This window comes from Athene noctua, chromosome 17 (assembly GCF_965140245.1).
Source record: "Athene noctua chromosome 17, bAthNoc1.hap1.1, whole genome shotgun sequence".
Lineage (NCBI taxonomy): Eukaryota > Metazoa > Chordata > Aves > Strigiformes > Strigidae > Athene > Athene noctua.
This window is the reverse complement of record NC_134053.1, coordinates 8951633-8963865: the sequence shown is the minus strand read 5'-3', so window position 1 is coordinate 8963865 and position 12233 is coordinate 8951633. Positions and strand designations below refer to the sequence as shown.

General features: G+C 39.2%; 1 protein-coding gene and 1 non-coding gene across 3 annotated transcripts; both read left to right on the top strand.

The window, feature by feature from the left end:
- The first annotated feature begins 65 nt into the window (after positions 1-65).
- Positions 66-10545, top strand: RANBP1 (RAN binding protein 1). Of its 2 annotated transcripts, none has more exons than XM_074921257.1 (6): positions 66-198; positions 2145-2281; positions 4121-4278; positions 6220-6348; positions 8271-8336; positions 9313-10545. In XM_074921257.1, exons 1-6 carry the CDS (start codon positions 184-186, stop codon positions 9432-9434), a joined length of 627 nt encoding a protein of 208 aa, XP_074777358.1. In that variant the 5' UTR covers positions 66-183; the 3' UTR covers positions 9435-10545. The 2 variants fall into 2 exon arrangements, with proteins under 2 accessions (XP_074777358.1, XP_074777357.1); XM_074921256.1 differs by having other exon boundaries at positions 9310-10545.
- Positions 8423-8554, top strand: LOC141967639 (small nucleolar RNA SNORA77). The gene has a single exon (XR_012634725.1). It is a non-coding gene; the product is annotated as a small nucleolar RNA SNORA77 (small nucleolar RNA).
- Positions 10546-12233: the final 1688 nt, after the last annotated feature.

The following is a 12233-nucleotide window of genomic DNA, read 5'->3' as shown; positions in this document are numbered from 1 at the left end:
CGCGGCGCGCCGGGGGCGGGGCGGGAGCGCGGCGCTGAGGGAAAGGGGGCGTTTCCCATCGGGCCTTGCGGCAGCAGCGGCGCGGGCTGCGGGAATGAGGTAAAGGCGGGAGGGGCGGGGGCGCGCGGCAGGAAGCTCGGCGGGCAGGCGGCAACGGGAGCGGAGCGCAGCGAGCCCGGCCCCATGGCGGACACCAAGGTGAGGGCAGCGGGCGCGCTCCTCCCGGCCGCGGAGCCGGGTGCCGAGGCGGGGCGGCCTGGTGCTGAGGGGGGAGAGGAGGAGGAGGAGGAGGAGGACGCGGCAGTGTGGGCCGGGGTGGCAGATGGGGGCGGGAGAGTAACGGAAACAGGTGGGGCCCGGCCTGGGGCAGAGGGCCGGAGCGGGCCTGAGGGCCTGCTGGGCTGGGCGGGGGGGCGCGGGGCGGCCCCCAGGAGCCGAGGGGCTTAGGCGGGTGGAGGAGCCGAGGTCAGGCAAGGCCCGCGGCCGGGAAGGACGGGCTCCGGGCCTTGTCGGAGGGCAGCGAACCGCAGCGCCGCCTCGTCCCCGCCGGGCCCGGCGCGGCGGGGCCGGGGGCGCCCGGCCGTTGGAGGCGGCTCGGGCGCGTGTGTCTCCTGGGGCCTGTCCTTTGGCGGAGCCGAGCGTGGGAGGCCGGGGCGGTTCGCTCCCGCTCCGCCCGGCCTGCGCCCTGCGCCGGCGGCGTCCCCTCCTGGGCGTGAGGAAGCCGGAGCCTCTAGTAGGTGCCACAGCTTCGTGTGCGACTCGGGCGCTTTGGAGTGAGCGCTCTGCCCGTTTCCCTCCTTTCTTCTCCCTCTTTTCCGCCCATCCCCCCAGCCCGACTGACCGAACCCTTCGTGCCGGGCCCGGCCGCAGGAGCAGCTCCCCACGTGCTTTATGTCGCGGCAGCGCGGGATCTTATCCTGATAACGCCATCTACTTTCTCTCACGTGTTGCTATTGTGAATTACGCATTTCTCGTGGCTTCTTTAATTAATTGGTCAGACGCAGAACGGATGATGAATTACGATATGGGATGTGCTACTTACTACTGGAAGAGAAAATATGTGAAAGTTTGGCCAATGTTTCTTTTCTTTAAAACAGATGTGGATTAGTTTTTCTCACTTTTTTCTCACATAGTGGAGCTGGGAGCATAAAACTAATGATAGCTGGTGTGATGTCGTTGACGTAACCAGAATTTATTTTGCAACGTTTCTTACCTAATTCCCCATTGCCCCCTTTTTTATTTTTTAAAGGTTATTCAGAATAGAGCCTGTAAGAGCGGACTCTTTCATCTGTAAAGTGAAAATACGGTTTAAGTGGTTTTGATGTATAGGCTTTTTCCTTTCACTGTTATTCAAACAACAAAAAATCCCAAGTCTGTTCTCTTGACCTGAGATAACTGTTTGTGGCCTCGTTAAACTTGCAGATGAATCTCCCTTCTAGGCTTCTCTGCTGAACGTTTGTTACTGCATATATACAAAATATTAGAGATGTTTATCATTTACTTACCGGTCACGACCTAAAAACAATTCTTAAGCTTAATGAATGCTATGACTGATTCTTAAATAACTAAATAAGAAGTAGTGTTTTGGTCATTTACTCATAATCTGAAGTTCTCTGAAGAGGAACTTGAGTGTTGCAGCTGTGCTTCAAAAATATCTTTGATTGTGGGTGATTCTGATACATAAGACTGGAATAATGAACAACTGCATGTAGTGTATTCCTTAAGCTGAGTTAGGTGGTTGCTTTGGTGATGTGTTTTTTCTTTTTTTTTTTTTTCCCCATTAATGATAGATAGGTCGTTAGCCACTAAGAAATAGTAGTGCTTTAGTAGTATGAAACACATTATATAGGAAAATAAATGAAGAAATTATTTTTCCATAACCAAGAGCTATTGCTCCAAGGCCAGGTCTCTGCACAGCTAGTAAGGGTGGCAGGACTAAACCATGTAGCACTGCAAGAGCACCTTTTTTTTTTTGTAGTATTAACTCTATATTGACTTTAAAGCCATCTGTTTAGAGTATTTCAATTACTAAGATCTAATTGTTGAATTGTCATAAATGTTTTCATTTTAAACACAGATATGACTACTTCAGATTTTAAGTACATAGCAGGATTTGTGTTGGTTTTTTTTTTTCCCCTCTCCAGGAAACACATGAGGAGCATGATACTTCTACTGAAAATGCAGATGATTCTAACCATGATCCTCAGTTTGAGCCCATAGTTTCCCTTCCTGAGCAAGAAATAAAAACTCTGGAAGAGGATGAGGAAGAACTCTTTAAAATGTAAGTAGAATATTTCTGTACATTATCTAAAAGTTTATTAGGATTAAACTTGAATGTGTTTATGAAAAGCTAGAAAAGTTGTTAGGAAGCTCTGCAGATGGAGTGGTAATCTACGTTGGTATTTGCTGTGATGGCAGAAACTGAGCAGGGGGATGATTGGTAATAATGCCCCAAGACACTCTGGAACAATAGATATCACAAATCTGGTTTTAGTATTGTTTGGCTTAAAAGAAAGCATTAACTTGGATAATAATTAGAGGTTTGAAATGGCGTGATTACAGCATAACACAAGTATCTTGGGGAGGAAAAAGAGATGTGTATAGTATTGCTGCCTTGCATTCCCAGTTATAAAGGGTGACATATGATATACTGAAACAACAAAAACAATAGAGGCAGTACATTGTTGAGGCTTCTGTGACAGCACCTTTCTGTTGTTTTGAACAGTTTTATCCTTAGATTGGATTGATTGTCAAATCAGGATAGCTTGCTTAAGATGTATGATATGCCTGAAGAAACATGTAGGCTAAAGGCTTAAGACATGTTATGAATATGATCCATGATGTCTTTGCTTTAAATAGTTTTTTAAAATACTGCTTTGACTTAATTGCAGAAGGGTATTGTTCATCTGGAAGAAAGATTTGAGTTCTCATACAGGTTCTGGTAAAAACTACAGCGGTGGTCAGTTTCTGGCAAGTAGCATGGTGAGACCTCTGACCATTAGATCTCTGCACATGTGATGTGCAGTATTAGATGGGAAGAAGAAATTTTTTTATTTAAAAATGAGGAGGGGAATAATAGTGTAAGTTCCAGTTCTCTGTAGGTTCATTTATACATCTGCAAAATGAAGGGAATCCTTTTTTTGAATGCTGGTTGTTCTGATAGCTAAAATTAGGGGAATCACCTACTTACTGAATGCTGGCTGGACTTGGAAGGAAGGACTTGCTTTGGAACAGAGTAGTTCATCTGAATCAGAGTATCTGTTAGAATAGCTTGCTTCAACATCTGACAACTTCTTTTGAAAGACCTGGCTTATTACAAGCCCTATGCCTTGCTTTTTTAATAGAAAAGTGTATTTTTATATATATCCTGTAGTGTGAGCAGGTGCTTCCTTTCCTATAGCAGTGTCTTAAACTCCTCAGTAGCAGAGCTCAGACTGTCTCTTGGGTCAGTTTTGACTAATGTCCCAAACTACTCCTGTTTCTCTTTTGGCACACTGGCAGCTTTGAAGATGAAACAGTGATGTTCTGAAGCAGGTATGTTGCACTGCAGTGCAGCACTAAGCTTCCTTTCTTTCTGTTGTAAGATTAGCAACAACTAGGTTTTGGGAGTTAAAAGGAAATGAGTGACTCTAGCGGGTGAGGCGCTTTGTTAACAGTTGATCAAATATTCTTCTTGGAATTATACAAGAGTCTTTACTTAGCCTCAAGCTGCTCAAATTTTTGAACTCATGAATACTGCTGGTTAGATGGAGCAGTTGTATCCATAATGTATATAAGAACTCTAGCTATAGCAAAGCCTGTTGATTAGCTACCTTAATTTAAAAGGTTGCCTGCACCAATTATGTTTATCATTCCCTAAAAGCATGTCCAGAACCTGTTGAATTTTAGTATATCACATAATTCCTACTAGTTTGTTATTAAATTTGAAGTTACCATATCGGTTTCTAAATTTGTATGCTGAAGTAGAACAGGGAACATTACAAAAGGAATTGTTTTCTTCCCTATATTTGGCTGTTTTTAAAAAAAACAAAACCAAACCTACTGAACTGTTCAGTCGAGTATACTGTTTGATAAATGTTTCTACATGCAAGCTAACTTCTTAAATTCTCTCTTGTTCAAGGCGAGCAAAGCTATTCCGGTTTGCATCGGAGAATGACCTTCCAGAATGGAAAGAGAGAGGAACTGGTGATGTAAAACTCCTAAAACACAAGGAGAAGGGAACAATTCGCCTCCTCATGAGGAGGGATAAAACCCTAAAAATCTGTGCAAACCATTATAGTATGTTATATGTTACTGTACTTCTTGGTCTTGTTTTAAAAAATAAGCTTGTAGAATTGTACATTGTAGACTAAGAACTCGGTGGCATTTTAGTAGCAGTTAGAGAATTGCTGTATGCCTTTAAACAGGCATCAAGTTTATATTGGACTGTAAATATAGTTGCCTCTTGCTCTGCACACGAGGCTACAAGCATCAAAAACTACACATGCTTATTTTTATTAGTGGAAAGAAGTTATAGTTGGTTTTGGCAGTGCTGGCAAGGCTGTCATAAAGTTGTGGTTTTTTTTTTCTTCAGACTCGATAGTGTTCTAAAGACATTTTAAAATTTATCTGGGATAGACGTGATTGATCCCAGTGTGTGTGCATGTTTTTTTTTTATAATAGAGTGTAGAAAATACTGGCCTTCATATTAAGGATAAGAAATTATGTATTCTGGTTTATTTTCGTAAAAACAAGAAATAAGCAATCACGTAATAATTTACTACTTTGGGCTAAATGAATTGGTAGAAACAACTGCTTAATCATCAGAAAACAGATACTGAGGTGCTAAATTAATCTGTGGCTGCCTTTCTCTGCTTGTGAAATAAACTGAAATGAACACAGTATATTCAGCTAACTCATTCAAAAAGAATGTGTATTGAGAGTTGATGGAGCAGGAGAGGTTTTTTTCCTTTGATCCTCTTTGTACAAAAATAAGTATGAAAAGGCAAGATAGACTTGAAAGTAATAAATAAAGCAATAAGTAGACTAATTTGATAATGTTTTGTTGCTTTGGTAATACACAGGTTTTCATATGAGGAGTATATTCTGTGGAGTTAAACTATGTTTAGATAACTTGAAATAACTTGTTTAAAGTAGCTTAATACAAATCTGAAGTCAGAAGCAGTAATGCTTGTTTTCTCTGGGTAGATCCCTTCAGAAAGTCAGACTTTTCAGAGGACACAGGTGTTCCTGTTTAGTAAATGAAATGGCAAGTATGAAAACAGTGTAGTCACCAACAGATAAGGATAAACCTGTTTGGGAAAATAAATGTTGCAGATACGCAAAACAGAACTGATAAACTTACAGTGTTCGTGTCAAAAGTTTTTGTTCTCGGAAAAGCTGCTTTCAGTATAGATTTTGAAATTGAATTTATGGTGATTCACAGGCAGGCAAAAATACTTCATTATTGCAAAATAATAAATGAAGCAAAATGTAAATTGATCTCTAAATTTTAAAAAATATGAGAAAGTGAGTTGACTTTCCCGATTTCCTCAAAACTAAACAAAGGACTCAGGGGTCAGGGTTTTTTCCATGTGTGTAACGTTAGTTCTCACACTGCTCAAAGACTTTTTACATTCCAACTTCTTCAATCAGTCTGGTGAAGTAATTAGTGTTTTGGAGGGAGTGGGCTTCACTTACTGGGAAGGAACAAATGGGTTGGAAATATGCCATGCACATTTTGCAGCAGTGCAGAATTCTATAATACTTCAGTAGAGCTTTAAGCAAGTAGGAGAGAGATAAACCTGATTTTGATGACTAACTGTAGGAATAATGCTTTTTGAAGTATTTTTAATGTAGTATTCTCTGTGCAAAAGTGTAATGAATGCTGTTTGTGTGGATGCCTTTTCCTCCTAAGCCATTTGACTGTTCTTCAGAATTGTGCTTAGTGACTGCATCTTAGTATCAGTCTCATCTGTTTTAAACAAGAATTGGATCAAACTCTTAGTTTCTTAACAATAGTGAAACTAGCATTCTTTTACACAGTAATGGTCTTGCATCACTTTATTTGACAATGTAAGGAAAAAGCATGGGCACTATTGCCTTCTATTTACCCAAAAGTAATTCTGTGTAAAGTGCTTTACATAACTGTCGCAGTCAGTTGTCAATAAGATTTATGGAGACTGGTGTGGAAAAGGTTTACTATTGTGCTGTGTACATCTTTCAATGCTTTCTTTTCAGTCACACCCTTAATGGAGCTGAAGCCGAATGCTGGGAGCGACAGGGCATGGGTCTGGAACACACATGCTGACTTTGCAGATGAAAGCCCCAAGCCTGAACTTCTGGCAATCCGGTTTTTAAATGCAGAGAGTGAGTGGACTGGCACTGAACTTCCATTGGTTGTGTGCTATTATGTTACGCTGTGTGTCTAAACACAATTGCAAACCACTGTTGTAGATCTCCTGTATCTTACCACTGCGTGGTAGTGTTAGCTAATTACTGCTTTAACACAAGTCAGTTATTCACTTAAATGTGTTGACAAACAGTGAAATAACTAGGTTTCCAGTAACATTGATAGAGCTTTCTGCCCTGGGTACTTTTTTAAACTTCAACCATTTCATGCAAGTGTAATGCCAGTTAGAATAAAACTAAAAGTAGTAATACAATGTAGTAGAAATTAAAATAAAAGCAAGCTGCATGTGTATTTCAGGTGCTCAGTGGTAGTTCAGAGGACATTTTTGCATTAAAGCAAGGAAATACTGACGTGATATTTCTGGTCCATCTGCATAAGCAGAATATTTGATTTTTTTTTTTTAATGAGGTATGTGGTATCTTGTTTTGAGTAAACCAAACGCTCAGTCAGAAGTGCTAATCAAACCCAACTATCATGCTAGTTGTTGTTTTTTTTCTGGAGTGGTTACATTGACTGCCAGAACAGAACACAGGTCTGTAATTACATATGGATCAGCTAGTAAGGCTGAACGACAGTGTAGCTTTCCCGACTCCTTAGGATTGAATCAAAGAAGTGGGTTTTTTTTCTTTAAAAAAAAAAAAGAAAAAATGTTATGTTTGTTGCTTTAACATTTACCACACAAGTGTAGTGTTAGCTGCCTCTTCTTCCTACATGCTAGGTGGCCAATAAAGTGACTGTATATTTTAAAGCTAGATAGATTTGGCTACATCTGGGAAAAACTTGGTATATCTTGTTAGCTTCCTTTTCCTCAAGTCCCCAACATCATATTGCTTAGCCAAATAAATATTTCTGATCCACCTGCTTAGCACTTGCTGCTTTCTTAATCAAATACAAAATTAAAGGGTTTTGGTAACTATTTGCTCATCTTTGAAAAATCTTTCCCCCTTTCTGGTAGAGGTTGTTCAACTTAACCGAGTGTTTTGTCTTGAGAGAGTAGTCCTCTGCTTGTTCACCCTTTGCAGTACTGACTAAGCAGATGACAGGTGAACAGACATAAGTATGCCCTTCAAGTATCTTTCCTTTATGAGATGCTTGGAAAGGAATCAATACAAATATTTTCTGGAGTAATTTCATATTAACTTCTGAATTCTTGTGGGGAAACACTGACCTCATGTGGCCAGTGACTGAGCTGGCATACCAGATTACCTCCTTGACAGTTCTGGTCTTGCCTGATCTGCTTTTCTGTCTTGTTGCTTGAATTACTTGTGTAGAAACGTTCTAATTTGGTCAGCTGCTTGGAATGACTGTTAAATCAAGTGGCAACTTAAACCACAACATAATGAAAGTTATGCTTCCTTAGCTATTGTAGTCAGGAATAGCTTGAGTCCAGGCCTTTGGGTATTGAATCTGAATGCTGCACTAATGAAGCAGGCTTTATCTTCCATTCTTGATGTTAAGAACCCTAAATTATAGTAAAGATGTGGAGGCCTTTTAGGATATAATGTAGCTGACAAGGATTGTAGTTCAAAGCTAATATTCAGTCTTTTGCACACAGATAGTCATATTAGCAGTCTCTGACATATTCCTGTAGATTAGAGACAGCTAGGAGTTACAGTAACTACAAAACAGCTCCTTCTGGCATTATGTCTTAAATATTTTGTCAAATAAGGTGCTTTAATAGACTTGCTAAAGAAAACAAACCGCTTCTGCACAAAGAATTTTGCATATCATCTTGTATGATTTTAAACTAGATTACTTCATAAGTGCCTAAAGTTCTGTTTACACAAAACTTCTGAGGTATCTTTCCTCAAGATTGGAAGTATTCAGTTCTGCAAGAAGGTAAAACTAATGAAAAAATACTTTATTTTTACTGAAACAGATGCACAGAAATTCAAGGCAAAATTTGAAGAATGCAGGAATGAAGTAGACAAGAGAGCAAAGAAAGGTAAGTTTAAAAGTTGAAGGGTAGCACCATGCCACTTTTTTCTAGCTATTGGGGTGGTTGTAGCCTCCTGGAGTATCATTGTGTTAGCAGACTCACTCTGTACTGAACTGCAGCCTTCAGTTCAGGTGCTTTTTCTGTCTGCGAGAGTAATGGCAATTTTCACTCTGTGAACCTTCTTTCTTGTAGAAGGCTGTTACAATTGCTGCTGCAACACTGCTTTTTTGGAAAGGCTACTAAGGAAGCATTCCTGGTTTATAGTACACAAATGAACTTAGAACACTGCAACCACAGTGATATTTCCTCCTTTCGATTCTCCTTCCCAAAGTCCACAAATATATAATCATGCAAGTAGAATACTTAATTTTTATAGTTGTTAACATGTCTGAAGTTGTAGCATTTCTTCCCAGGCCTCTTGATTTAATGCAATAATGCACTGCCTTGTAGAATTGCCTATGTGACAAGATACCGAACTATGTAAATCTTTCTGAAATACAGATTACTAATGGTCTGCAGCCAGTGCTCTTCAAGATATTTAGATCGGAGTTTTTCAGTCTTAAAAACTTCTTATTCCCCCATTTCAAACTGGGGAACTTCACTTTTTGGGGGTTTTTTGTTAAGGCAGGCAAAAAGCAAGGGACTTGAGACATTTACTTGGCTGGACGCTGCATGAAGTCTGTTACTAGTAGCAGCAAAGCTGACCAAATGTTAGATGTTTCTGTCACTAGGATTAGGCCCTCATTTAGTGACTAAAATATACAAGTGACATGTCTTGAACTCTGACCTCTGAGGTAATTAAGGAAAATGAATTAATCACTCCAGTGCTCAGTGAAGAATTTCTTTATTTTGTTCTTATTCTAAATACCAGCTGTGTCTCCCCACCCTCCTCACCCTTCACTTTTCTACCCTTTTTTCCCCTGTAACAGGAAAATCCATTACTGCCTGTATGTAACCTTTTTCCTAATCAATCTCTTAGCAGGCACAGACAAAAATGATAGTGCTGATAAAGTTGCTGAAAAACTAGAAGAGCTTTCTGTAAAGGAAGAGAGCAAAGAGTCTGAGAAGAAAGAGACCAAGGAAAAAACTGAAGAAAAGCAATAAATCATCTTGGGCCTTGCAGTTTTTCCCTTCCTTTTTTTCTTTCTTTTTTTTTGTTTTTATTAATTTTTACAAGGGACTTTATAAGGAACTGAATTCAACATTCAGATTGTTTTTTCTAAGCTTTTGCCCTTTTGAAGATGTCTTCAGAAAATCCATTCCCCAGTCATGAAAATGTACTGTGCTAACTTTCTTTTCCATAGTGGAAACACTTATTTATAGTCATCCAAAAGAGTGAATAAAACAAACTTGAAAACAGCATCAGAGGACAGAACTGAGTTTTCTATATACTTTAAAGGCTTATGAATACACTTGTTTCACTGGGTGTTGAGATGCATATCATCATACCTGTGGATTAACTAGGTTAACAGACCTTACCAACAGGAAAGATTAAGGTTACATACATATTTCTTATATGACTTCTAAAACTGTAAACAGACCTTTCACACTTTCTGCTCTGTGTTCCTGAGCAGGGAATGTGCCTGTGATTCTTGAAATGCAGCAGAGTTCTGGAATCAGGTGGTAGAACATTCCTGGCACACTATTAATGATCTGTCAGACAGTGAAAATAAAGATGGGGGAGAAAACATATTACATGAGACTTCAGAAGTATTTTCTTCTTACAAAATATCTGTTCCCTGCCCCCCAATTTGTTAATATTACAAATGCTTGACTCCAGCACAAAGTTGTTGCTGTGGTCCCAGATCTCCTGTGATGTGCTCCCTGCTGGCTGAAGGCAGCAGCAACCTGTTAAATACTAAGGTGTATACAAAGGAATCTTGTTTGAGTACCTCACTATGAGATTCCCTGTGTCAGCCTATCATGAAAGTTGTACTCTAAAGTTTATAAGCTTTTTTTCAGGGCTTTGGAGCTTGCATTGTTTCTACAAAGTAAGGGTTCTGAACTTTTAAGATGTGTGGTGGAAGGCTGTTCCTCTTAGAGAGTAGTGGTCTGACATTCACTTTGGAACAGTTAATTATGCACACACTTGAGGGGCACTCTCCTAGCCCGAATGGGAAAATTGATCAAATCTCTTCCCTGCAAGTGTTTTCTGTTCATCTGGTTTCAAGGTAGTGCTAGAGACTAGGAAAATAAAATATAGTAAGCAATAAAATCAGCACAATTTTTAAGTCTGATAGATAAATTGAATTTTCTTGTTAACCACTAATACAAGGGTAGTGTTGGGATAGTGGTGGAATTCTGTAATACTGTTTCCAAAATAACGGAGAACTGGACAAAACTTGCTAAACTTTAAATTGTATGATAATATTGGATAGCAAGACCTTTTTATCCTCATGAAGAGGCTTTCTGAGTAGTTCAGGCTCTGCAGTCTACCTGAGGAAAAAAGATTTTAAAAAAAAGTCTTTCTACTTAGCACTGCCTTTTGATGCTACAATGAACTAGTCTTAAATCTGGAACTGCAATTCTGGTACTCACTTCATTCAAACAAAGGAATTCCTTTGGTGGTGTGCATGTTCCCCTTCAAGTACAGCAGATATCAAAAGTCTGTTAAAAAAGATGGTTGAAAGGTAAAATAAAATACTCTTTAGTGTTTCTGGTTTGGAAATAACAAGACAAAGCTATTCTGAAGTACTTAACATTTGAATGTAAAAGCCAAATCTTTATCCATGAGTCACTGTAAATTCTCTGATCTGGTAATGTCAAACAGTGTGTCTAAATTGATAGAAATGACATTTAAAAATTTCAAAATAAATTTAAATTTTCATTTAAAGGATTTGCTTTTTATTTAAAGAACTCTTACTGGGAATGCATTTTTAGCCTGCAGGGGCATAGTGATAAAGGCAGTAAAATGGGTGAGTTTAATTTCACTGTCAAACATTGTACAGAAGAGGGGAGGAAACTCTTGAATGACTTTATCTTAAACTTAGATATTGACAACTGCTTAATTTTATCACCCTCTCTTCTTCTCTTCTTTACTAATTCATGCATGCTTATCAAGACATTTCTATTCCTGTTCAGGTTAACTGATCTGTGTTTGCAGTTCATGGATTACAACCATCCTTAATTCAGGTCTGCAATCTCAAAGAGCCAAGTTATGAGGGACCACTAAGTAAATTAATTTCTCTGGATAGCATTTGGCTGAAGAATGTCTTAGTCTTCTAAACTAAAGGGTGGTTAGTCAATGTTCTGGTTGCTTTAGAAGCCATAGGTGTGCTGTTCTACAGATTAAAAAGCAGTAAGTATTTTTAAAATGGATCTCTGTGAAATAAGGCTTTTTTTGTGTAAGTCATTCTAATTATAAACTTTCCTATATGTAACATAGTTTACCAAGAGATGTCCTTGAAATGTTTTTGTAGCTTACAGTATACTGAGTATTCTAGAGTTCTAGTTGATGTAGTGTCGTCTTGTCCCCCCTGCCCAGGTCACCAGGTGTTTGTGCTTTCCCACCATCTTCACTGTTAATAGGGTTATTGAGATGATAGAACCTGGCCTGTCTTGGCAGGCAATAGAGTCTCAAAATAATAACTTGGCTCAAAAATTGTAATAGTCCTTTGACAAAAGATAGACTTGTAGTGCAAAAGTTCATTCCTGAATTTGTGGGCAACTACCAGAATGTCAGTTGCCTTATACTTGTTTCTGAAATGGCAATAACTTAAGTGTGATTTAAATGTCTGAACCTGTTTGAAGGTATTATGTCATAGTAAAAATGGATCATGCATAAACTTTTCTAATTCATTGTTCAGGCACAGTATAGAAATTCACTAAGTCTTTAATTTCTGCACTTTATAGGGGTGTGTTGAGTCTTAATTTGTCTCTAGAATTCTAAAGACAAATTGGGTT

Coding starts and splice junctions, on each gene's coding strand:
- RANBP1 (XM_074921256.1), top strand. Junction 6,349..8,270: donor CCGGTTTTTAAATGCAGAGA/GTGAGTGGACTG, acceptor TTACTGAAACAG/ATGCACAGAAATTCAAGGCA. Junction 8,337..9,309: donor AGACAAGAGAGCAAAGAAAG/GTAAGTTTAAAA, acceptor TCAATCTCTTAG/CAGGCACAGACAAAAATGAT.